The sequence below is a fragment of the Neoarius graeffei genome, chromosome 20, assembly GCF_027579695.1.
Source record: "Neoarius graeffei isolate fNeoGra1 chromosome 20, fNeoGra1.pri, whole genome shotgun sequence".
Classification (NCBI taxonomy): Eukaryota; Metazoa; Chordata; class Actinopteri; order Siluriformes; family Ariidae; genus Neoarius; species Neoarius graeffei.
The window spans coordinates 54,547,555-54,575,086 of NC_083588.1; the positions used below are offsets into that span (position 1 = coordinate 54,547,555).

The 27,532-nt window shown below is 41.8% G+C and overlaps 1 protein-coding gene across 1 annotated transcript; it reads right to left on the reverse strand.

Moving 5' to 3' along the window:
• Nucleotides 1-12,749: 12,749 nt before the first annotated feature.
• si:ch211-198p11.6 (uncharacterized) lies at nucleotides 12,750-27,222 on the reverse strand. Its single transcript, XM_060902668.1, has 4 exons — nucleotides 27,013-27,222; nucleotides 20,186-20,296; nucleotides 19,523-19,660; nucleotides 12,750-15,406 (listed from the first exon to the last, which is right to left on the reverse strand). The coding sequence occupies exons 1-4, from the start codon at nucleotides 27,052-27,054 to the stop codon at nucleotides 15,320-15,322; spliced, it is 378 nt and encodes a 125-aa protein (XP_060758651.1). The 5' UTR covers nucleotides 27,055-27,222; the 3' UTR covers nucleotides 12,750-15,319.
• Nucleotides 27,223-27,532: the final 310 nt, after the last annotated feature.

Genomic DNA, 27,532 nt, shown 5'->3' on the forward strand with positions numbered 1-27,532 from the left:
AAGTTCCTACGTACAGCTGCCAAATATAATTTCAACACTTGGATCAACTCCAGTCCTTAATTTGTTATGAAATAATGTGATCAAACAGGTCACACCTGGCTGTGAAAATGCTTAGCTGTCAGTAATAATAATAATAATTCATGTAGGGCGGCACGGTGGTCTAGTGGTTAGCACTGTCGCCTCACAGCAAGAAGGTCCGGGTTCGAGCCCTGTGGCCGGTGAGGGCCTTTCTGTGTGGAGTTTGCATGTTCTCCCCGTGTCCACGTGGGTTTCCTCCGGGTGCTCCGGTTTCCCCCACAGTCCAAAGACATGCAGGTTAGGTTAACTGGTGACTCTAAATTGACCGTAGGTGTGAATGTGAGTGTGAATGGTTGTCTGTGTCTATGTGTCAGCCCTGTGATGACCTGGTGACTTGTCCAGGGTGTACCCCGCCTTTCGCCCGTAGTCAGCTGGGATAGGCTCCAGCTTGCCTGTGACCCTGTAGAACAGAATAAAACGGCTAGAGATAATGAGATGAGATAATTCATGTAAGTCAGTCCAGATAAAGGTGTCTGCCAAATGCCATTAATGTTTCTGATATTACTGTGAAAATGGAGGCACGATGTAATACATGGCTGTAATTCCTAAATAGTTAATGCAATATTGTTGTTGAAGGTCTTGAATTAAAGCTATTCGGCCTTTCGATTTCATAAAATCCTGTGAAATTTATACCCTTTTTCCACTACCCTTTTTCAGCTCACTTCAGCCCAACACGGCTCACGTTTCGACTACCTCAGAGCAGCACGACTGAGCTCACTTCAGCCTTACTCAGCACCCAAAACTCGCACGGTTTTGGAGTAGGGCTGAAGTGAGCCCAACCGAGCCGAGTGGGGCTAGGGGCGTGAGGAGACACTCCCCTGTGCACTGATTGGTGAGGAGGAGTGTCCTCACATGCCCACACACGCCCTGCGAACACGCTGGGATCTGTAAACACCATAAACCCGGAAGAAGAAGAATTACGACAAAGAAGAAGAAGATGATTAGATTGTTGTCGGTGACAACAAGCCACAGCACCAAGACCAGCAACACTAACGACTCCATGTCCTCCATGTTTATTGTTTACTATCCGGGTCATGAGACTACCTCTTAAAAGGTCACTGATGTCACTGTTTGCGCCGCCTAACGACATCACGTGACGTCCACCCACTTTCGTAACTCCACCCAATGTGTCCACCCACTTCCAGCCAGCACGGTTCAGCGCGGTTATAGTCGAAATGTAACCCTAACAGCCCCGCTCAGCTCGACTCAGCCCAACTCATCACCGCACGGCTCGGCCAAACTCAGCCGCGTTGGTAGTGGAAAAGCCCCATTAGTTCCCTCTGAAATTTGGTCATTGATATATGTTTATTTCTGTAATATCTTTAAAAAAAAAAAACCAGGCCATTATGTGGCTGGGAAGTTATTTAATTTGAGGGGATTAAAGCAAATAATGTGCATGAAATCGATTGCTTCGCACATTCAAGCAGACAGAGGAAGTCCGTGTGCACAGGTTTACCTTCTTCTTTTGGGTTTTACAGCAGCTGGCATCCAGTGTTGCATTACTGCCATCTACAGGTTTACCTTGAGCGTGCACTGACAGTTCCATCATTCTGTCGCTAAACGAACAGCTGATCACACCGAGGTGCTCGCTGAGCGCCGATATTTATTAGTTTGGTCCTGCGTTTCCTTTCCTTCGTATATAACAATGTCTTTTCTTCTCGCTTTCCGTTACTGTAGTCGGTCTTTCACATTTCATTCGCACACTCACGTCCTCCATTTTTCTCTCCTGTTTCAAATTTGTATCCCACAATGCCTTGTACAAATGGGGAAAGCCCACCATGTCATGCATGACGTAGCATCTGGAATTGAGTCACGGTGAAGCAGGAAAAAATAGCGGCGAATTTAGGGCCATGTGGCCCTAAATTCATTAATTGTTCTATTAAAAAAATTAAATTGGAAGTCTGGGTGTCAGGGAAATTTTTTTTTATGACCTACACTTGGAAAAATGGGGCGGCACGGTGGTGTAGTGGTTAGCGCTGTCGCCTCACAGCAAGAAGGTCCGGGTTCGAGCCCCGTGGCTGGTGAGGGCCTTTCTGTGCGGAGTTTGCATGTTCTCCCCGTGTCCGCGTGGGTTTCCTCCGGGTGCTCTGGTTTCCCCCACAGTCCAAAGACATGCAGGTTAGGTTAACTGGTGACTCTAAATTGACCGTAGGTGTGAATGTGAGTGTGAATGGTTGTCTGTGTCTATGTGTCAGCCCTGTGATGACCTGGCGACTTGTCCAGGGTGTACCCCGCCTTTCACCCGTAGTCAGCTGGGATAGGCTCCAGCTTGCCTGCGACCCTGTAGAACAGGATAAAGCGGCTAGAGATAATGAGATGAGATGAGACTTGGAAAAATCTGAAAGGCCGTCTACCTATAAAGCTGAAGATCTACATGTCTTGATTGCTTGATGTCAAATCCATTGTGGTGTTGCACAGAGGCAAACTAATAAAAATTATGTCGCTGTCGAAATACTTATGGCCCTAACTGGATATGTTTATAGGATTATAATACTGAAAATAATTGAATAGAAGACAGTCACCGACTGGAGAAAGAAAGGAATGCAAAAACAGATTAGATCAAATGACACCAGAAACTAGTCTGTCATGTGAAACTTAAACTGACTTGTTCTTTCTGTTCCTGTTCTTCCACACAAATCTTTTCCGCATATGGTGCTGAAAAACCACAAAGACCTGTAGTGTGTGGGTGTGTTGACGTGTGTGTGTGTGTGTGTGTGTGTGTGTGTGTGTGTACATGTGCACACCAGCATACAGTACAACATGACTATAGAATGTACTCCACATTATATAGACAGGAAGATAATGTTCAGAAAAAGAGAAGGAAGAACAAAAGAAATCAAAGCATTCTGAGAAGATGAGGAAAGAAAAGAAGTACAACAAGTTACTACTGGAAAAAGATGAAATCTTATATCCCTGTCTGACTGATTACAAACATCCGTGTCATGTTTTAAAAAAAAAAAATGTTTCAAATGCATCTCATCTTATTATGACATTTCAGTACAACAAGACTAAATGAAAACTTTATTAAAAAGTGTATGGAAGAGTGTAAGAGATGTGCGTATAATATGATCCTGAGCTGATGGATTTATTGATCAAGGACAAAACTCTGTGAGCCAGATTCTTTCTATTATGACGTCACATTTTACACAAATGCAGTATTTATCTATAACTTGTACATGATGTCTAGCATGTGTTCTTTGACCAAATGTGCATAAATTGGGGCGTAAAAGAGTAATTTATCCAAATTAGCCAAACTTGTGGCGGTAGTGCAGTGCATAAAATCACACACATGGGTAGTTCTTCGGTAACAGAATTGCATTCACAGCAAAATGTGGTACTTTTTTTTAGTTGCTCAAGATAAACGAGACCGTCAATGATGGCGTAGCTCACTCCGGCCCCATCTAGTCCAGAAGGAACGATCTAAAGTAGGCCACCTTGCGCAATAAATGTTGCAAGCGATATCCACCCTAGGAATACCGACCTATTTGCCAGAAAGAATCCAAATCGGCGAGGAATTGACCGCGAAGAAGTGATTTTTGTTGAACTGCTCATTAAGGCTTAATTAGTCCATAACTTCATTAATAATTGTAGTTAAGCAAATCTGGGTAGAAGTTCTATGCACCCTAGGTATCCCTATGTTCATGCCAGAGAGAATCAAAATCGGTGAAGAATTGAGGGAAAAGAAGTGATTCGTGTGGAAACTGCTCGTTAGGGATTGATTAATTACTCCATATCTTTATTATTAATTGCAATTATGCAAATTTGGTTAGAAGCTCTATACACTCCAGGCAGACCTACCTTCCTGCCAAAAAGAATAAAAATCGGTGAAGAATTGAGAGAGAAGAAGCAATTTTCGTGAAATGTAGACGACGCCGGACGGATGAGAGACAACACATGATGGTGTAAACTCATCTGTCGGTTGGATGAGTTATTTAAAAAAATTTCATAGTGTACGCGGTATCTTTTGACCCTAAAAAAGCACAGAAAAATTGTCTATGTTTAACTCTGAAGGCAAAATCTTTTACGTGGAAAGAAAAGTCAGTAACGGAATTACGTCGGAAAAAAACTGAACTTTCATTTCTTAAAATTCAAACCAAGATTCCTCTGAAGCGACACTGCTATAATCGGGGTGATGATTTTTAAATATGATTTTTAGTACATTACGACTGAGCTGACGAGTTAAGGCAATCTTAATAATTTCATAATTTTGGTCTCTGTGCTGAAGAATTGCCCAGATACAGGTCAAGAGCTTCAGTTAATGTTCACATCGATTATTAAAATGAAACGGGACATTGGGGGGAAAAAACAAACAGGAAAAAAAAACAAGAAGTGACATTTTTCCAATCTTCAACTGTCCAGTTTCGGTGATCCTGTACCCACTGTAATATTCTCAGCTGATAGAAGTGGAGCTCAATATCTTCTTCTGCTTGGAGCTCATCCACCTCAAAATGCTTTTCTGCTCACCACGGTTGTAAAGAAGGTGTTTGGTTTTTTTTTTTTTTCAGTTGTCAGGTTGACCCAGTCAACAAACCATTTTCGCTCACTAAACTACTGCTCACTGGACTTTTTCCACACCATTACGGCTTTTTCTTTCCCTTGCACCATTCTGTGTAAAATCTAGAGATTGTCGTGTGTGAAAATCCCAGGAGATCAGCAGTTTTTGAAGCACTCAAATCAGCAAAAGCTACGCCACAGTCATTAAATGTTTTTTCCTGTTCTGCAGCCGGTTTCACTAAGTTAGATTATGGTGGGGTTTACATTAGACCGTATCAGCGGATCATCAGATTAACGTTTTTAAAACGATTAGCGTGCACACAGCAACGCCAATACACGATTCGCGTGCACACAGCAACGCCAATACACGGATACGCTCGGCTCCGCAGGCATCCTGCGCTCCAAATCACTCCGCCCTGAACAGCGAGTCCCCTCTGGAGGGTGCGCACTCCGGCCCTGCGCAGCTCACAGAGCGCGCGAGTGAAGTGCACAAGCAGTGTTTTCGGGACTGAGCCGCTGTGTGTGTGATCCCAGCGCATATCACTTACCACTTGCAAGTGGAAGGATGGCAAGCCTAAAGACAATCATAACTACACAATGGGCAGTATTTGCATCAGTATTTGCAGTATTTTCATACTTTTATACTCTTTAATGAAAGGTGATACAAGGCGGAAGTCCGCGCCGTTTTTCAGCAGTCGCGTCACATGACCAACGCCAGCGAATCAGGAAGGTGGATGTCACAGTGACGTTGTCCAATGACGACGCCAGCTAGAGCTCAGCACAGCGTATCCGCGTATCTCAATGTTTACACAGCACCGGACCAGACACGATCTGGATTGAATACGTGGACGCTGGCGGATTCCCGTTTCCCGGCGTTTCCAGGCGGTTTAATGTAAACGGACAGTGCATCCGCGAAGAAAACGAGACAGATACGGTCTAATGTAAACTTGGCCTATGACTTTAACTTAGACAGCGGGTATAGTCAGGCTTAGCATAGACGTCTAACAAATACTGTTGCACAAAGCAGTTAAGACTCCGACTATCTTAAGTCGTACTATGCTGCAAAGGATTGTGGGTATTTTAAGACTCTTTTCAAAACAAAAAAAATGGCGGACAGTGGTCGTTCAGTGCCGTTTAGCCACTCGGAAAATCTGGCTATATTAGAGGAATTTAATTCCTACAAAGACGTTTTATTAGGCAAATTCAGCGAAGAATGTAGCAATAAGAAAAAACATGAAGTGTGGGGAAAAAAATAACGTCGTCTGTGAATAGCGTTAATTCATCTGCGAGAAGAGATGTTGCTGCCGTGCAGAAACGGAAACTAAAAGTAACCACCGAAATGGTCATCAACATTTATGGCGATGAGTCGCCCTTATTCTGGGGAGTGAAAGGAGAGCGGAGTAACCGGCTTCGCCAGACCCAGCAGCAACTCCCCTAGCAACGTTGAAGCTGAGGCTCCTTCACCCTTAGAGTTGTCATCACCCAGTACCTGCGCGGATGTGACACTACACGAAGAGCCTACCGATCAGGAGGAAATTACAGGTAGAGTCTTGTTTAAGTTATAAACGTTGTCAAGTGGGGTTTTATTGTCATTTCAGCATAAACAGTAGGGGCGATTATGTTCCCACAGCACTGAGCTAAGCTACAGTTACCTTGCGATGGCGAAATAGCTATTCCACTCGGTTGATTCCAAGGTCTGTTACTAAACGATGGAACATAGGTTTGACCCATAGACTATACAGTCGTTGGTTTGACCAACGTTGTATAGTTGTTGGTTGAATTGATATATTCATCTCATCTCATTATCTCTAGCCGCTTTATCCTTCTACAGGGTCGCAGGCAAGCTGGAGCCTATCCCAGCTGACTATGGGCGAAAGGCGGGGTACACCCTGGACAAGTCGCCAGATCATCACAGGGCTGACACATAGACACAGACAACCATTCACACTCACATTCACACCTACGGTCAATTTAGAGTCACCAGTTAACCTAACCTGCATGTCTTTGGACTGTGGGGGAAACCGGAGCACCCGGAGGAAACCCACGCGGACACGGGGAGAACATGCAAACTCCACACAGAAAGGCCCTCGCCGGCCCCGGGGCTCGAACCCAGGACCTTCTTGCTGTGAGGCGACAGCGCTAACCACTACACCACCGTGCCGCCTGAATTGATATATTTTTATATATAAATAGATTTAAATTCTGCTACAGTAGGTAGTACATGTAAAGAAAGACGTTTGGAACAAGCTGACTTAAATACTATGTGGTGTGACTACAGTTTCTAATAATGAAAACCTTGGTCTGATTTTTTTTTTTTAAGTTTCCTTGATCCCTGAACCGGTTGTGGAGGACTCCCAGACATCTGCCACCACCACCATGGCCATGGTGCTTGACAAGCAATACAACAACCTTCATCTGGAGGAGAAAAAACTTCTTCTGGAGATTGAGGTCTTGCAGCTCGAAAAGGAAAGACTGCAACTTAAATTGAAGAGACTCGTGCAGATGGAGGAGTGATGTAGTAATGTGAGTTTATGAGAGAGATAAGTGATGAGTGGTGATGTAATTATATGCATAAATGAATTGATATATTTATATTATTTATATATATTTATTTATAAGTAATAAAATGAATAAGCTGGCATTACACTGTTTGTTCTTTATTGAATGCTTTATAGTTAGATTATAATAGCCTAAATTTGTGTATTACATACTTGCAATGTACTTCACTGCCTTAACATTTCAAGCTTTCTTAGACCCATATTAGACTGGGGGGAGTGTGTCTTACTTTTTAAGCCTAAAATTAGACTTAAAAAATTAGTCTTAACTTTTTGTGAAACTGTCTTACTTGCATTAGACTGGTCTATAAAGAAACTTAAGACCTATCTTAACCCATAGACCAGTCTAAACTACTTTAGTGAAACCGGCTGCTGGTGTTTGATGTGAAAATTAATTGAAGCTTATGTCTTCTTATAACTGCATCAGTTTATACATTGCACATTTTTTACATTGATTGGTGAGTATATTAGGATATTAGTCCCCAAGGAACATCGATACTTCAGCCTGTGAGGAGAATGATGCTTCCTCACAAAATATGTGAAAGTTTACAAGACTACTCAACTCTTCATATCATATTAAAAACTCAATACACACTCACCGGCCACTTTAATAGGAACTTGTTCTTGATTCTGAGATCCCTGTTCTTGGCTGCAGGAGTGGACCCCAGTGTGGTCTTCTGCTGTTGCATGCTGAGATGCTTTTCTGCTCACCACGGTTGTAAAGAGTTGCTATGAGTTACTATATCCTTCCTGGCCATTTTTGGTTATCCTTCCTGGCCATAATTGGTTATTTGAACCAAATTTATGTGTGTGTGTGTGTATATATATATATATATATATATATATATATATATATCTCATCTCATTATCTCTAGCCGCTTTATCCTTCTACAGCAGTGGTTCTCAACCGGGGGGGCGCGCCCCCCTGGTGGGGCGCGGAGGTACTCCAGGGGGGTCGCGAGTAGGCTTCATGTATGGAGGAAAAAAAAATCTGGGGCTAACAGGCTATAGTAGCTAAGCAGATGCAACACATTTACCCATGTCAAAATGCAGGACATTGGACTATTACATACAAATCAATACTATTATAAAATCTATCATCAATCTATCATAAAATCTTGTGTGTAGGTTATTTTAAGCCCGTGACGCGAACATGACGCAACGTCATGTGAGTGAGTCTGCATACCGTGGCCACCGTGTGAGTGCTTGCCACACACGCACTAGTCTGGTTTCTTGCCGAGTTAACTCGTGCCGACTCTCGCTAGTCTACTATCATCAATTCATCGATACAGCACAAAACCCAAACAGTCTTTTTAAAGACTACTACCCCACACTGTATTTTTGCTTTCCCCATTTCAGCTCTACCCAAATAATTTGTTGTTTTTGTTGTTTTCTTACTGCTAGTCTACTACCCCTTTGCCTTTTTCACCCTGCGTGTGAAAAATCCAACTGTCCCACACACACTAACACACACACTCACACAAGTAAGTACACCATTCACACCTCGTTAAAATTTGCAACTATAAAATCCCCGAATAAAGATATTGATCGTGTTTCTCACTGATAAGCCCCATACGTTCCCTCTGGTTAGCCCCCTTAGCCTACTACAGACTTAACCTACTACAGACTTATCGTTACAACTTTATTACACACGTTTATTCACAAATACTTTAACAAAATGGATAGATTTCTTGTCAAAAAACCCAAGACAACTGACGTAGGTCTACCACCAGCTGCGAGAAAGCTTCGGAGGTACGATGAATCATACCTGCAGTTTGGTTTTACTGTCACCTCTGATCTTCGTCCTCAGTGTGTCGTGTGTGCCGAGGTGCTGGCAAACGAAAGCATGAAGCCATGCAAACTTAAAAGGCACCTCGAAACGAAGCATGCTGGCCTGAAGGACAAACCGCTTGAATACTTTCAAAGAAAGCGTGATGGCCTGCATCAGCAACAGGCAACAGTTTCCGTGCACAGCACTGTATCTAAGCAGTGCCTGGAGGCATCATATGTGGTGGCAAAAAGAATAGGTAAGCTAGGCAAACCGCACACTGATGCCGAGAAATTCGTTTTGCCAGCTGCGCAGGACATGTGCAGAATATTCTTCGGGGATAGTGCAGCAGACAAATTAGGCACCGTGCCACTTTCAAATGACACAGTTGCTCGGAGAATTGCTGATATGTCCAATGATATCAGAGAGCAATTAATACAGTTTATTAAAAATAGTCCATACTATGCCTTGCAGTTGGATGAGTCTACCAATATTGCTGGACAGGCACAGCTTCTTACATATGTCAGGTATGTCAGGGATAAATTAATTGAGGAGGATGTCCTTTTTTGCCACCCTCTTCAGTCACACACAACTGGAGAGGCCATCTTCAATGTCCTTGATTCATTTATTCGCGAGAATGGGTTGGCGTGGGACCGATGCGTTGGCTTGTGCACGGATGGCGCATGAGCAATGACGGGCCGTGAGCAAGGTCTAGCTGCTCGCGTTAAGCAGGTAGCTCCACTTGTAAAATGGACCCATTGCATGGTTCATCACGAAGCACTCGCTGCAAAAAAAATGCCGTCTCTGTTGGAATCCGTGCTGAACCAATCAGTAAAAATGATCAACCTCATCAAGTCACGGCCGCTAAACTCTCGCTTGTTTGAGGTCCTCTGTCAGGAGATGGGGTCAGAGCACGAACAGCTGCTTCTGCACACTGAGGTTCGCTGGCTGTCCAGGGGGCGGGTGTTACAACGTTTGTATGAGCTGCGAGATAAGGTGAAGCGGTTTTTGACACAAATCAATTCAGACCTGGTGAAAAATCTGGATGACCCTTTGTGGCTGGCGTGTCTCTCCTATTTGGTTGATATATTTGACCGCTTGAATGGCTTGAACCGGTCTTTGCAAGGCCGAGAAACTCACATTTTGCTTCTCGCAGAGAAAGTGGATGCCTTCAAGCAAAAACTTGACCTCTGGTGTGGCCGCATCAGTCGGGGGAACTGTGATATGTTCCCAAGCCTTGCAGACTTTATCAGTAATGCAGGCACTTCCCACGATTTCTCATCTGTCTTTCAAGCAGCGTCAGAGCACCTGTCGGTAATGAGAAAACAGTTTGCGGCATACTTCACAGAGGATTATCGCTCTTTTGCGTGGGTTCGAGATCCATTTGTGTGTACTGCTGACGAACTTCCAGTTGACATGCAGGAACAGCTTATTGAGCTGAAGAGTGACAGTAGACTTAAGGCAGTCTTCACCTCATGCCCTCTTTCGACATTCTGGGCAGCATTGATGCAGGAGTACCCGCAACTGTGTGACGTAGCCTTGAAACTGCTCATCCCATTCGCATCGACCTACTTGTGTGAGGCAGGATTTTCAAAAATGACTGCGCTCAAAACGAAATATCGCAATCATGCGCAAATTGAGGATGACTTGAGACTGTGCTTGTCAAACATTTCGCCAAGAATTGAGGATCTTTGTAAGGCAAAGCAGGCTCAGGTCTCGCATTAACGCAAATGCAGATCACAAAGGCACAGTAAAAAGTAAAACCTAAATTCACGCCTGGTCCCAATTCCCAATGATATCAATAGCCAGCTAATGATAAGCCTAATAAAATACCTAATAAAAACACTAATAATAATAATAATAATAATAATAATAATAATAATAATGATGCTTATTAATAATAATAGCATAATAATAATAATAATAATAATAATAATAATATCAACAACAGCAATAATAATAATAATAATAATAATAGGCCTAATAATAATAATAATGCCTGAAAGAACATAAGTCTTGTACTACTGCCAACAGCTTAGTAATGATAATAGGCCATAATAATAATAATAATAATTATAATAATTATAATAATGCCCGAAAGCAGATTAGAAATGTGGTGCTACTGCCAATTATAACAATAGCCTAATAATGATAATAGGCCTATGTATTTCTATGGAATGGATAATGCTACTACTGCTGCTACTACTACTACTACTACTACTAATAATAATAATAATAATAATCTAGCCCAGGGCTATCTATCTATCTATCTATCTATCTATCTATCTATCTATCTATCGGTCGATATAAGGTGCTGTAGGTCGGGTGGTGTCACTGCGGGTGAGTGTGTTTGGGGGGGATGGGGGCGGGGCGAGAAGAGGGGCCCCCAACTGCAATGAACCAGTTTTGGTGGGGCCCAGGTTGCAAAAGGTTGAGAACCCCTGTTCTACAGGGTCGCAGGCAAGCTGGAGCCTATCCCAGCTGACTATGGGCGAAAGGCGGGGTACACCCTGGACAAGTCGCCAGGTCATCACAGGGCTGACACATAGACACAGACAACCATTCACACTCACATTCACACCTATGGTCAATTTAGAGTCACCAGTTAACCTAACCTGCATGTCTTTGGACTGTGGGGGAAACCGGAGCACCCGGAGGAAACCCACGCGGACACGGGGAGAACATGCAAACTCCACACAGAAAGGCCCTCGCCGGCCCCAGGGCTCGAACCCAGGACCTTCTTGCTGTGAGGCGACAGCGCTAACCACTACACCACCGTGCCGCCCCATATATATATATATATATATATATATATATATATATATAGTTAGTCTATGTCTAGTTCATATCTAGTGTTTACTCTATTTATATTGTCTGAGTGTTTAGTCTGTCTTCTTATCTAGTGTTTATACTGTTTATATTGTTTGAGTGTTTAGTCTATGTCTAGTTCCTATCTAGAGTGTTTATACTGTTTATATTGTTGTTGTTTTTTTCCAATTATTCTATTTTTATTTATTGCATTGCCTGTTTGCACCGTGGGTCAGAGAGGACTGATATTTCATCTGTGCTGTATGTCGAGCATGTATAGCATATTTGACAAAGTTGACTTGACTTTTCCTCCGACCTCTCTTCTCAATAAGGCATTTGTTTCCACCCACAAAACTGTCACTCACTCACTCACTCAATGTTTTTTTGTTTTTCGCACCATTCTGTGTAAACTCCCAAGACTGTTGTGTGTGAAAACCGCAGGAGATCAGCAGTTTCTGAAAGACTCAAACCAGTCCATCTGGCTGAAACCAACACTCATGCCACAGTGAAAGAAAGTCACACTTTGAGATCACAGTTTTTCCCCATTCTGATGTTTGAAGTGAACATTAACTGAAGCTCTTGATTTGTATCTGCGTGATTGTATGCATTGTGCTGCTGTCAAGGGATCGGTTGATTAGAGAACCACATAAAACAGCAGGTGGATGCATGGGTGTTCCTAATAAAGCGGCCCGTGTGTGTATAATCGCATGTAAAATAATCATATCTAATCCTCATATCATTCAAGTACTCTTTTCTCTAGATACTGGTCAGAACGTAAATCAAATAATTTTATTCAGGAGTATCTTTTGATAAAAATCATCAGCTATTATTAAAGTTAACAAGGTGAAAAATGTCAGTGTACAACCAAAGCACATTTCATCTTAACCTAATTCTATGGACAGCGTTCTTGTGATAAACTCCGGATTCACTGCAGCCGTGACCAGGAGAAAGAGGTAACTGAACGAATTCGCTGTGGACCTGGTGTATAGGAGAAAATCTTCAACTGAAATGGGACAGTAGGCAGGAACACAAATGGCGTGCACACGTTTAAAAATGAAAACATTTATTTAACAGTTTAAAGACGATACAGCACACAAATACAAAAATAAAATAAGAAATCCATAAAATCAATTCTAGAAAACTAGTGATAGTGCTGTCACAGCAGAAATACACAGGACACAGCAAGTGCAATATCATTACTGTAAACACAGTGACTTCTGCTTATTATTTCAAATGGACAGATTAAAAAAAAAAGTGTCAGAACCACAAAAACACGGTTCCCTTTGTCAGCTCAGTTCTATATATCTGAATAAGTACAACCCTGATTCCAAAAAAGTTGGGATCCTGTGTAAACTGTAAATAAAAACAGAACGTGATAATTTGCAAATCATGGAAACCCTATATTTCATTGAAAATAGTACAAAAGGCAACATATCAAATGTTGAAACTGAAAATTCTTAATTTTTTTAAAAACATATGCTCATTTTGAATTGGATGTCAGCAACACCATTTCAAAAAAATTTGGGACAGGGGCATGTTTACCACTGTGTTGCATCACCTCTACTTTTAACAACACACTGTAAACGTTTGGGAACTGTGAGGACCAGTTGCTGTAGGTTTTGAGAAATGTTGTCCCATTTCAATTTCAGTTGCTCAACACTTTGGGGTCTCCTTTGTCATATCTTGCGCTTCATAATGCACCAAATGTTTTAAATGGGAGACAGGTTAGACTGCAGGCAGGCCAGTTTAGCACCCGGACTCTTTTACTACGGAACCATGCAGTTTTAATATGTGCAGAAAGCAGTTTGGCATTGTCCTGCTAAAAGAAGGAAGGCCTTCCTTGAAAAAGATTTTGTCTGGATGGCAGCATATTGCTCTGAAACGTGTATATATCATTCAGCATTAATGATGCCTTCCCAGATGTACAAGCTACCCACGTCATATGCACTAATGCACCCTCATACCATCACAGACGCTGGCTTTTGAACTGTACACTGATAAGCCGGATGGTCCTTCTACTCTTTAACCTGGAGGACACGGTGTCCATGATTTATAAAAAGAATTTCTACTTTTGATTTGTCAGACGGGGCGGCACGGTGGTGTAGTGGTTAGCGCTGTCGCCTCACAGCAAGAAGGTCCTGGGTTCGAGCCCCGTGGCCGGCGAGGGCCTTTCTGTGTGGAGTTTGCATGTTCTCCCCGTGTCCGCGTGGGTTTCCTCCAGGTGCTCCGGTTTCCCCCACAGTCCAAAGACATGCAGGTTAGGTTAACTGGTGACTCTAAATTGACCGTAGGTGTGAATGTGAGTGTGAATGGTTGTCTGTGTCTATGTGTCAGCCCTGTGTTGACCTGGCGACTTGTCCAGGGTGTACCCCGCCTTTCGCCCGTAGTCAGCTGGGATAGGCTCCAGCTTGCCTGCGACCCTGTAGAAGGATAAAGCGGCTAGAGATAATGAGATGAGATGAGATTTGTCAGACCTCGGGACAATTTTCCACTTCGCTTCAGTCCATCGTAAAAGAGCTCGGGCCCAGAGAAGGTGGTGGTGTTTCTGGAAATTGTTTATATCTGGTTTTAACTTGCATTTGTGGATGCAGTAATGAACTGTTTTCACAGACGATGGTTTTCTGAAATGTTCCTGAGCCCATACAGTGATTTCCACTACAGACACGTATCTGCTTTTAATGCAGTGTTGCCTGAGGGCCTGAAGATCACAGGCATCCAGTGTCAGTTTTCAACCTTGTCTCTTGCATACAGAGATTTCTCCAGATTCTCTGAATCTTTTAATGATATTATGTACCGTAGATGATGTGATCCCCAAATTCTTTACAATTTTACATTGAGGAACGTTATTCTTAAATTGTTTGCCACCACCCCACCCCACAGAGCGTGAACCCCTCCCCATCTTTACTTCTGAGAGACTCCACCTCTCTTGGATGCTCTTTTTATACCCAATCATGTTACTGACCTGTTGCCAATTAACCAAATTAGTTTTTCAGTCTTTTGTTGCCCTGTCCCAACTTTTTTGAAATGTGTTGCTGACATCAAATTCAATATGAGCATATATTTTTCAAAAACACAATAACATTTCTCAGTTTCAGCATTTGATATGTTGTCTTTATACTACTTTCAATGAAATATCGAGTTTCCATGATTTGCAAATTCTCACATTCTGTTTTTATTTATGTTTTACACGGTGTCCCAACTTTTCTTTGCTATAAGAACTTTCAATCTCATGGATAAATTAAAAAGACTGGATATAGATATATAATGCTGGTATAAACGGTGGGAAATTCAGCACGGGTAATATCTCACGTTTGCTGTTAATAAACACTGGAACAAAGCCTTTACTAGGTTAAAGATCAGAAGAAGGCAAGAACCTGAACACTGACATGAAAAAGAAAAAAAAAGCATGGAATGTCAGTAAACATAAATCACGAAGGCATTCGAAACAAAAAGAATGTGTTGAACTAAATGTGCAATGAATGAAGAAAAGAAGCACATACTGTACTCACTGTAAACATAAGAACAAATGCACTTCTGAACACATGATCACATCGATGGATCCATCGGTCTCTGGAAACCTTTTGTACTTGGAATGTACAAATCCTCCGTTCTGTCTCTATTTGAACTTGATCTCGCAGCATAAGCAGTTGATGGAGTCACACTGCGGTGGCTGAGGGGTGCAGGTGCAATCCCACATGGCACACTGCAGCACACAGGGTCATTTCATGAAACCAGTACATTCAAACAGAATGTGATGTGTGTTTGTTTTTTCTGTGTAGTAAATCAATCAGAAAATGTTACGCATCACCTTTAAATATTATGAGACTACAGATATATCGGTACTATTTTTCTAGCCTGAGTACGAGTATTTTTTTTTAAGTACACGTAGAATAACCTCCTATTCAATATTAACTCTGTTCATGTTGGATGTTGCTGTGTGCTGCTCTTAAGGAACGCCTCATGCCGAGTTTTATACAATATCTGAGATCTCATAGTGTTTAAACTGTACCTTTTAAAGGAGAACTGAAGTCATTTTTAAATTTGCTTTATTTCTTAATTAATGTGTTGTTCAATTACGTTTTCGGGTTTTACAACCCCGATTCCAAAAAAGTTGGGACAAAGTACAAATTGTAAATAAAAATGGAATGCAATGATGTGGAAGTTTAAAAATTCCATATTTTATTCAGAATAGAACATAGATGACATATCAAATGTTTAAACTGAGAAAATGTATCATTTCAAGAGAAAAATTAGGTGATTTTTAATTTAATGACAACAACACATCTCAAAAAAGTTGGGACAAGGCCATGTTTACCACTGTGAGACATCCCCTTTTCTCTTTACAACAGTCTGTAAACGTCTGGGGACTGAGGAGACAAGTTGCTCAAGTTTAGGGATAGGAATGTTAACCCATTCTTGTCTAATGTAGGATTCTAGTTGCTCAACTGTCTTAGGTCTTTTTTGTCGTATCTTCCGTTTTATGATGCGCCAAATGTTTTCTATGGGTGAAAGATCTGGACTGCAGGCTGGCCAGTTCAGTACCCGGACCCTTCTTCTACGCAGCCATGATGCTGTAATTGATGCAGTATGTGGTTTGGCATTGTCATGTTGGAAAACGCAAGGTCTTCCCTGAAAGAGACGTCGTCTGGATGGGAGCATATGTTGCTCTAGAACCTGGATATACCTTTCAGCATTGATGGTGTCTTTCCAGATGTGTAAGCTGCCCATGCCACACGCACTAATGCAACCCCATACCATCAGAGATGCAGGCTTCTGAACTGAGCGCTGATAACAACTTGGGTCGTCCTTCTCCTCTTTAGTCCGACTGACACGGCGTCCCTGATTTCCATAAAGAACTTCAAATTTTGATTCGTCTGACCACAGAACAGTTTTCCACTTTGCCACAGTCCATTTTAAATGAGCCTTGGCCCAGAGAAGACGCCTGCGCTTCTGGATCATGTTTAGATACGGCTTCTTCTTTGAACTATTGAGTCTTAGCTGGCAATGGCGGATGCCACGGTGAATTGTGTTCACAAATAATGTTCTCTGGAAATATTCCTGAGCCCATTTTGTGATTTCCAATACAGAAGCATGCCTGTATGTGATGCAGTGCCGTCTAAGGGCCCGAAGATCACGGGCACCCAGTATGGTTTTCCGGCCTTGACCCTTACGCACAGAGATTCTTCCAGATTCTCTGAATCTTTTGATGATATTATGCACTGTAGATGATGATCTGTTCAAACTCTTTGCAATTTTACACTGTCGAACTCCTTTCTGATATTGCTCCACTATTTGTCGGCGCAGAATTAGGGGGATTGGTGATCCTCTTCCCATCTTTATTTCTGAGAGCCGCTGCCACTCCAAGATGCTCTTTTTATACCCAGTCATGTTAATGACCTATTGCCAATTGACCTAATGAGTTGCAATTTGGTCCTCCAGCTGTTCCTTTTTTGTACCTTTAACTTTTCCAGCCTCTTATTGCCCCGTCCCAACTTTTTTGAGATGTGTTGCTGTCATGAAATTTCAAATGAGCCAATATTTGGCATGAAATTTCAAAATGTCTCACTTTCGACATTTGATATGTTGTCTATGTTCTATTGTGAATACAATATCAGTTTTTGAGATTTGTAAATGATTGCATTCCGTTTTTATTTACAATTTGTACTTTGTCCCAACTTTTTTGGAATCGGGGTTGTAGTAACCTTATATCGTGACTCGTATTGGCAGCTAATTGCAATTAAATATTATACTTATCGGCCTATTCGGTTTTTAGCCGTGTTGAATTTAGTTCGTTTGGTCCACGGCAGGCGTCGCTTATCCGCGTGATCTTCACGAGACTTGTGCGAGACTTTGAAACGTGAAGTGTCAGCCACGTGTCAGAGCCACCATTTTGAAAACTGTTTTCCAAACGAAATATTGCACAAAACCGAGTTTAAATGACGATTACGGCCTACTTTTTTCAAACTTACCTGATTGCTATCAAAACAAACAAAACTTCCGGCTTGATTACATCAGCATTCGAAAGAGGGCGCGCGCGTCTTTTGAGAACGTTGGCAGATGTTGGTCGCTTTGATTTCCGCTGTACGTTTTACTACCGTCCTCCGATGTCTCGCACAGGTCTCAACGAATCTCGTTTACGGCCGTTGCTTTGACATATGGACTGATATATTACAGAGCATATTTCAAACACTCATAACTTGCTATAGCAGCGACAAAATGGCGATCAAAAATGCGCTCCTATATTTAATAAAATGAGGGGTCATTCCATGTCAAATCATAATAAATCAATCATAATAATCCATAATGATGATAATCAATTCTACTGGACTGTCAAAGACTTTTTATCATGGATAAATACAACTGAAGCATACAGTTTGCTTTTTCTTCTAAATTATGGTACAACAGAAATGTTGTAATGAAAACAAGTTTCAGTTTTCACCCATATTGGAGCTCCAATATTTCAGTATCTAAAGGTTGCTTATAGGTTATCCTTCAGGTATAGTTTACCATGAACCAAATGAAGCATTTTGTTGAGTTTAAGTTGTGTGTCATTAATTCGGGGCATTTTGTTAGCATTTGAAAATGCTTTCATAGGCTATGAATCGTGTATGTGTATGTGTGTATGCGAACACCACATTTTCAAAAAATTATTTTGCAAAAATAAGGCAGAACACCATCACAAATTTTGGATATGTTAAAAACAGACGTCTAATCTTTCTCAAACAGTCAATTTTATGTTGGTGGATGCTGTCTTTTTTTTGCTATAACATGCCAAAAACGTCACCAAATTAATTTTTTCCATTTTTAAACTTTAATATCTTCCAAACCGCTCATCACAGAGGGGCAGTTTTAGAATACAAAGTACACAGTATATATGGGAAGGTGTCTGTGCAATATCAAGCCTCTGTCTTTGAAATTGCACTTTCCACAGTCCTTCAAATATGCTGCCACAGAGCGTAGTGTAGAATTTCCGAGCAAATTCAAGCCCCCAGAATTCTATGATAAACCAAAAGCACACACGTAAAGGTCCATATTCTACAAGTACTGGTGCCAGATTTTGGCCCTTGAAAATTTGAAGGTCCTAACTTAAAATACTTTTCTAGATACAGCAATCTCAAAGTGGCTCCCCAAAAACTCTGCTCAAAACGGGTCCGAGGTTAGTTGCAAAAATATTTTTTATGACAAAACTATAAGGAGTTGGGAGCTAAAATTTGGGACTTTTCCTGGGAAGTGTGTGAACCTCCTGGAATTTTTTCAGCCAAATCTGAAATGGTCGAGTGGGAGCATTTGGAGATTTGACATGGAATGACCCTGAGATAAATAGAATTTTGATGATAAAAAAAAAATTTGCCTTCAGTTCTCCTTCAATAGCAAGGATGAGGGCAACTTGGGCGCACAGTGACATGTGATCTGCACCTTGACTTGCAAGCAAAGTGCTATCCAGGAGTGTACATGTCTCAGTAGGTTTCCCGAAAGCCTCTTAAGGCTAAGAGTGACTTTAACTGCCTCTTAAAATCCATCTTTAAGCGAACATAGTTTTCCCGAACAACGTCGTAGCCAAAGTAGTACTTTAGTTTGCTGCCAGTTTCTCTGCACACTCACTCCACTGCTCTCTGAACCTCTCGCGTTACCTTCAACCACACGTGCTGCCTCTTCATCAGAGCAGCGACATACACCAGGCTTACGTCATATCATCGATCTGATATATGGCGATATATGATGTTACAAATACAAGATGATGTGGAGATCGTTTTGAATTTGGACAACTTCTTATTTCCTACCTGGTCCAAAACCTCAACAGAAATCTGATGGTTCTTACATTAGAAGTGGGGCAGGAGTGGTCAAGGCACGTGTGAAGAGTCGGTGGGCGGCAGTCACATGACTGAGCGCACATGTGACAGTACTCTAAAGGAGATACGCTCGGGCAGCAGAATGTACACTGAGGATTGCACTGGGTCTGCAAGAAAAGAGATCAGAAGATACATACAGTCACATCGCTATCTGTTGATATGTGCAATATCTCACTCCTCTTGTACCCTATTTATTAATGGAAAGAGACCACGGTAGGACCACCACTGACCAACGGTGACCCTGAAACGGCAGTGTGTATGATGCAGGTACAGGTGTATCAGCTACAGCAGCTTTGCAAATGGAAGGGACAGAGCAGCGCTAACATGAGGAAGCCATGGCCTAATGGTTAGAAAAGCAGCTGTGGGACCAAAAGGCCACCGGTTCAATTCCCTGGACCATCAGGAATAGCTGAAGTGCTCTTCAGCAAGGCACCTAACCCCCAAATGCTCCCCAGGCTGCTCTGGGTATGTTGCATGTCACTCTGGATAAGAGCGTCTGCTAAATGCATGTAATACAACACAGCCAGTCATTTTTAGTCATGCTCAACAGTAAAAGCTACATTTATATTTCTCATGAGCACCAAACAGGACTCTTTGCCTTTAGAGAAGTGACTTTGGAAAAAGGTGCTCACCTTGAGACAGTGATGGCACCATAAGACACCTGCAAGAAACAGCATATAGAGTCCAACGGAGATCAGGATGATGGCAGGGAGTGGAAGGGAGAGAGCCCATAATGGGACGGCCTGAGAAAGAAACAATTTCCAAGTTAATTAGTCTTTATACCACATGGCCTGAAGGTTAGAGAAGCAGACTTGGGCCCAAAGGGTTGCTGGTTCGATTCCTGGGACTGGCAGGAAAAATGTGAGGGGAGTTGAGTGAATGAACGGCACTTCCCTCTCCCTCTGTATCATGGCTGATTAGTGCTCTTGAACAAGGCACCTAAACCCTAACTGCTCCCTGGGCGCTGTAGCATAGCTGCCCACTGCTCTGGGTATGTGTGTGTGCTCGTTGCTCACTTGTGTGTGTTCACTGCTTCAGATGGGTTAAATACAGAAGAGGAATTTCACTGTGCTTGAGTGTACATGTGACAAATAAAGCCTTCTTCAATGCTGTTGAACTCTCAATTCTGATTGGTCAAAAGGTGTTGAATCATTTTCTAAACTAAGAGCTCGGACAGTAATCCTAGCTTCAAGGCAAATCACAGATTTATATTAACACACTCATTCCTATTGCAACAACACAATTACAGGGACTTGTATACTGGACACGCCACATAACCTAAGCCTAATAATAAATGGATTAAAAATGTTATTTTAAAGAAAAATATAATTATTGATATGCTGACGGTTTTTCCGAGATGATGTTTATTGAACATTTAAAACACTGAAGGAGTCTCCAGTGTCAGCGTTTTGTAATCATCTGCACATTTTCTGAAATTCTTTAGGACAGAAGACTTTGTGCTTTGCTGTTTTGCAGTAACATGACAAGCAGCTTTTTTCCCCCCTTTTTTGTTTTACTAACTTCAAAATAGAAGGGAAAAAGAGAAGCTGTTGACAGAACACCTGCTTATAGCTGCTATAACACAAGTGAGAACAAGAACATTCAACATACCTACAGTACTGTACAAAAGTCTTAGGCACCTGAAACTTTGTTATAGATTTCTGTTTTATGACGTCTACATTATCGAGTCGGTACAAAAACATTTTAGAGTCCAAACGTTTGTTTTCCAGCACAAAATTAAATCTCATCTCATTATCTCTAGCCGCTTTATCCTGTTCTACAGGGTCGCAGGCAAGCTGGAGCCTATCCCAGCTGACTACGGGCGAAAGGCGGGGTACACCCTGGACAAGTCGCCAGGTCATCACAGGACTGACACATAGACACAGACAACCATTCACACTCACATTCACACCTACGGTCAATTTAGAGTCACCAGTTAACCTAACCTGCATGTCTTTGGACTGTGGGGGAAACCGGAGCGCCCGGAGGAAACCCACGTGGACACGGGGAGAACATGCAAACTCTGCACAGAAAGGCCCTCGCCGGCCCCGGGGCTCGAACCCGGACCTTCTTGCTGTTAGGCGACAGCGCTAACCACTACACCACCGTGCCGCCCACAAAATTAAATGTTACAGAAAAAAAAAAAGTTTGTGTCTGAGCAGCATATTACATAAGAGAGCACTTTTCAGATTAAAAAAGAAAGCATAATGAAGGCTGCTTGGTTTTGGTGCAAAATGAGGAAGCGAGTGAGACAGTCAAAGTGTCCAGAAGAACTGTGGCTGGTTCTGGAAGATGCTCAATAAAACCTACAGCTCACTTCCGCATAAAACTGCACTCTTTTTTTTTTTTAAAGCAAAGGGTCGTCTCACACCAAATATCGAATTGGTTTCATTTATTATGGCTTACTGCTTATAGTATTATTTTTAAAATGCTGAAACATTTCATTTTATTATTTTTAAGCCATTTTTGGTCTACAGCATTTCTTTTACATGTGCACAGGACTGTAATATATATATATATATATATATATCTCATCTCATTATCTCTAGCCGCTTTATCCTTCTACAGGGTCGCAGGCAAGCTGGAGCCTATCCCAGCTGACTACGGGCGAAAGGCGGGGTACACCCTGGACAAGTCGCCAGGTCATCACAGGGCTGACACATAGACACAGACAACCATTCACACTCACATTCACACCTACGGTCAATTTAGAGTCACCAGTTAACCTAACCTGCATGTCTTTGGACTGTGGGGGAAACCGGAGCACTCGGAGGAAACCCACGCGGACACGGGGAGAACATGCAAACTCCACACAGAAAGGCCCTCGCCAGCCCCGGGGCTCGAACCCAGGACCTTCTTGCTGTGAGGCGACAGCGCTAACCACTACACCACCGTGCCGCCCTCTATATATATATATAAATAATGTGGATAAAATGAATGGGGAAAAAATAAAACGACAGTTCATATTATTGGTTTATTCATTAATAAATTAGAAAATGTAACGATGGGCAGATTGCTATGTTATGAAGGATGATCTTTAATATTAGACTGCTTTCCAACAAACTGATTACTTATAATCTGTACTTGAGTTGAGGAGGGATGGGGGGGATGCCATCCCCCCTGGAATAAAAAATGGTCAAAATCATCCCCCCTCTAAAACAGGCATCCCCCCCTCCCTTCCCTTGAGCAATTTTATCAATAAATGTGGACATTACTTCTATTTAACATTGGAATTAGAAATGCCATTCCACGTAGCTTTGATGAAACTGAGCATACAATAAGCTACCGCGAGAGAGGGCACGCGCAAGTGAAGCGTTTGAGAAGGTGACATTCAGTTGGGGTTCCGTTATTTTTTATTTCATTCGGCGTCAGTGACAGCAGCGGATTGCAGCATCATGGCCAAGCGGAGTGGACAGCAAGACCTAAGCAAGTTCGGATTTAAGATCGCAAGAAAAAACATTTCAGGAGGTAAGTCAAGAGTTACGAATATCAGTCACACTTTCTGTGAGCCCACTATCATGCTGTAAAGTTACACTGTAAAAAAAAAAAATCCGTTGTTTTTACGGAAAAACACTGGCAGCTGTGGTTGCCAGAATAATCCTGTTAAAAATACAGTGAAATGTAAACAACATTACAGAATAACTTGTACATTTCACTGGGATTCCATGTACAATTAATGATAACTAAATGTAAATTTTACAGGTATTCAATGTACAATAATCAATACATAACTGTTAATTTTACGGATATTCATTGTACAATAAACAATGATTCAAAATGGTTACAAGCAATGATCTACTTGACATATTTTTTGGGGGGGCTTTTTTCACCTTTATTGGATAGGACAGTGTAGAGACAGGAAATGAGCTGGAGAGAGAGACAGGGAGGGATCGGGAAATGACCTTGGGTTGGAATCGAACCCAGGTCCCCGGATTCATGGTATGGCACCTTAGGTGGGGTTTACATTAGACCGTATCAGCGGATCATCAGATTAACGTTTTTAAAACGATTAGCGTGCACACAGCAACACCAATACATGATTTGCGTGCACACAGCAACACCAATACACGGATACGCTCGGCTCCGCAGGCATCCTGCGCTCCAAATCACTCCGCCCTGAACAGCGAGTGCCCTCTGGAGGGTGTGCACTCCGGCCCTGTGCAGCTCACAGAGCGCGCGAGTGAAGTGCACAAGCAGTGATTCGAGACTGAGCCGCTGTGTGTGTGATCCCAGCGCATATCACTTACCACTTGCAAGTGGAAGGATGGCAAGCCTAAAGACAATCATAACTACACAATGGGCAGTATTTGCATCAGTATTTGCAGTATTTTCATACTTTTATACTCTTTAATGAAAGGTGATACAAGGCAGAAGTCCGCGCCGTTTTTCAGCAGTCGCGTCACATGACCAACGCCAGCGAATCAGGAAGGTGGATGTCACAGTGACGTTGTCCAATGACGACGCCAGCTAGAGCTCAGCACAGCGTATCCGCGTATCTCAATGTTTACACAGCACCGGACCAGACACGATCTAGATTGAATACGTGGACGCTGGCGGATTCCCGTTTCCTGGTGTTTCCAGGTGTTTTAATGTAAACGGACAGTGCATCCGCGAAGAAAATGAGACAGATACGGTCTAATGTAAACTTGGCCTTAGTCGACTGAGCCACGATGGTGGCCATTTTTTAATTCTTTTAACAGGGCAATGATGTAATTTTACTATCACATTCTGTTTTAGTATTACAGTTTGTCTGTGTTTAAACTACAACAATTTGTAAATTCTACAAAAAAATATGATCAGTTCTTACTGTTAAATTAACAGTGGTATTTGGTTAGGAGTTTTACAGTATATTGATGTAAATTACACACTGCTTCATTGTTTTTGTATTTACAGTTTTTTTTTTATGTCATGATTTTACATAAATTCACTGTTAATTCTACGGACATTTTTTACAGTGTACCGATATGTAGCCTAATTTGTGGGCGGCGGATAACAACACAGCTATCATAATGAATGTTAGTTTGGAGTCTAGCCAGCTATCGACAGCTTACTCAGGTTCATGTTAGCTTTGATTTCTTGTATAAGGCCATTAATTTAATCAGCCCGGACGGTTGTTTGTTATTCTTCAGGCAACACAAAGTTTTATTCAAGACAGGAAGGCTAAAATAAACGACACTAGCAGTTTTGAAGGCTTCATTGCTTCATTAGAGAGCCGGTCACAACATGTAAGGCTGATTTACAATTTACTGTTGCTTGTTTTAGCTTATTCGTTCCCTACCTACCTCTGTATTTAACTCAATGTTCCCAATGTTCAGCTTTGAATAAAAATTCTATTGACTTGATATGAAAAGATTCAGTTGTTCATTTACATTGCCTGCTGAGGTTTTAATAAATTATTTACCAAACGATTTAAAAGAAGCCTACCATGACTATGAAGTTACACTTCAAATTTGTCATCTGCATTTCACCCTAGGCAGCACGGTGGTGTAGTGGTTAGCGCTGTCGCCTCACAGCAAGAAGGTCCTGGGTTCGAGCCCCGTGGCCGGCGAGGGCCTTTCTGTGCGGAGTTTGCATGTTCTCCCCGTGTCCGCGTGGGTTTCCTCCGGGTGCTCCGGTTTCCCCCACAGTCCAAAGACATGCAGGTTAGGTTAACTGGTGACTCTAAATTGAGCGTAGGTGTGAATGTGAGTGTGAATGGTTGTCTGTGTCTATGTGTCAGCCCTGTGATGACCTGGCGACTTGTCCAGGGTGTACCCCGCCTCTCGCCCGTAGTCAGCTGGGATAGGCTCCAGCTCGCCTGCGACCCTGTAGAAGGATAAAGCGGCTAGAGATAATGAGATGAGATTTCACCCTAATATGGAGAATGTGGTAGGTATGTCAGCCAGGAGACTGACTAAATATGACACATGACATCCACACTGTGCATGTTTTACAGTAAAATACCAGTGTATTATGTTTTTTACAACAATAAAAAGGGTACACAGTGTGTACTATCAGCACAAAATACTGTATGTCTGGTAAATGAACAAGGTCCACAGACCTACGTTGTGTGCAAACCCTCCAAGCAAACCAGTTTCCCAACGACGGACCAACCGATGGGTCGACACGCGACTAAAAATTTCACCATCCCCCCGGTTTGATTTTACAACTCGACCACTGCGTATAATTTCTATTTATCGTTTTAGTATTTTTTGTAACTTCATTTAATATTTTTGTCACTTGAGTGTATAATGAAGTCTGATTTTAAGGTTAAGTAAATATAGTCTCTATATAGACCTAAATAATGAAATATAAAAGCTTGCACCATTGTTTTTAAGTACAAATTTCAAATAATTAACTTCAGAGTAGTGACAGGAACTCAACTTTCCATTGTTGATTATTTTCCTATAACAGCACGAGTCACAAGTGTTATTTTCCTCTTATATCATACACAGCAAGGTCTGAGGAAGATAAGGGCAATTCCATGTAAATGTCAACCTCACCATGCAAAAATAAAGCAACATGTAATACATCAAAATCACTCCCAGAGATCTCACCTAGGCCTGTATTTTACAGATGTGAATAAGTTGAACCAATTTGTAACCAACCTAATATGTCACTGTCAGTCTTTCTTTCTTATAATGTAAAACCCAAGTGAAAATCAACTTTGATGATGTACAATTCTATATTATTGCCACAAGCCACAGAAATGTATGCTAAAATCCACAAAACAGCAAAACAATAGCCATCCTAAATATTATTTAAGAACTTTGATAGTTTTAGCTGATATTTAGAGAGTTTTTCAAAGGGTTATGGTGGTTAAATTGCTGATTTTCTAAACATATGCCATGTCTATTTCAGACGCGTCACATCCATAACGAAATTTCGTCACATCCATAACGCTGACTTTTCCTTCCGAAACTCTGCATGAAATACAAAATATTTTAAACAAAGATTTTTTAATATTCACTTTGGACCCCTCTATCAAATGGATATCTCCATTTCGACATTAGGTTTACGATTTCACAGAGTTTGATAAAAATGTACAGTCACCCAAGAAAAGTGATACTTTTTCTGTCACATCCATAACGCATCTTTTATTGGCATTTTCTGGCATGCCCTAGATGTACTATGGGAATTGTTCTTGTTCTATCACTTCTCCAGTATGGTACAGCCTTAAAATATGCAACACCTGTTTAAATACTGGGAGACAATAAAACATGCACTGGGTCGTTTGTTGCCATTTTGAGTTCAAGTGTCACGTCCATAACGCTGGAATTGCTCATTACTATATTAAAAATAAATAAATAACCACATTAGATTTGCTTGCTAGCATAAAGCTTGCAAGGTTATGTTGCTTAGCTTGACTAGCTAACCGATTAAAAGGAAACCCGAGAGTAAATTTTCCTCTCTATTCATAAAAATGTAACTAGCCAAACAGCTTGCTAATGTTGCTAATGATGCTATTGTTCATACACACCGTCATTATCACACTCGTATATTCCACCGTCTTTATAATCATCGTATTAACTACATCATCTCGGCGTTTTACTGTCGAAAATTAAAAAAAAAAAACACGATACAATAAATAAAGTTAACTTTCCATCAAATAAATTCTCACTAAACGTTTCAACGCAGTTCATCCGCGTTGTCCTGGCAACCAGGTAGCTCGCGCGCAGCTTCCGCTTCTTCTTCTTCTTCTTTTGGGTTTAATAGCAGTTGGCATGCCAGCTTAAAGGCGCGTTACCGCCACCTACTGGATTGGAGTGTGGAACAGAAGATTGGCAGGGGGGAAAAAAGAAAAAAAAACACCTAAATGTACTCTATTACACCTGTTTCTTTTAAAAATGTTATTAGTTGGCCATATATGTGTCCTAATGCCTTACCTAAGATGTTCTTTAGTCTAGGGTGACCAGATTTCTCGTGTCTAAAACCAGGACACTTTGCGCGTGACTGTGATACTTGTGCACGCACACGCGTTTTGATGTGAACATGCGCCT

Bases quoted from the DNA above. Each gene is read 5' to 3' on its own strand.
- si:ch211-198p11.6 (XM_060902668.1), bottom strand. From the start codon at position 27,054: ATGATTATAAAGACGGTGGAATATACGAGTGTGATAATGACG. The intron at 20,297-27,012 runs GTGTGTATGAAC...TTTCTTTCTCAG, and splicing joins ATACGAGTGTGATAATGACG to GCCGTCCCATTATGGGCTCT. The intron at 15,407-19,522 runs GTAAGAACCATC...TGTGTGCTGCAG, and splicing joins ACTCCTGCCCCACTTCTAAT to TGTGCCATGTGGGATTGCAC.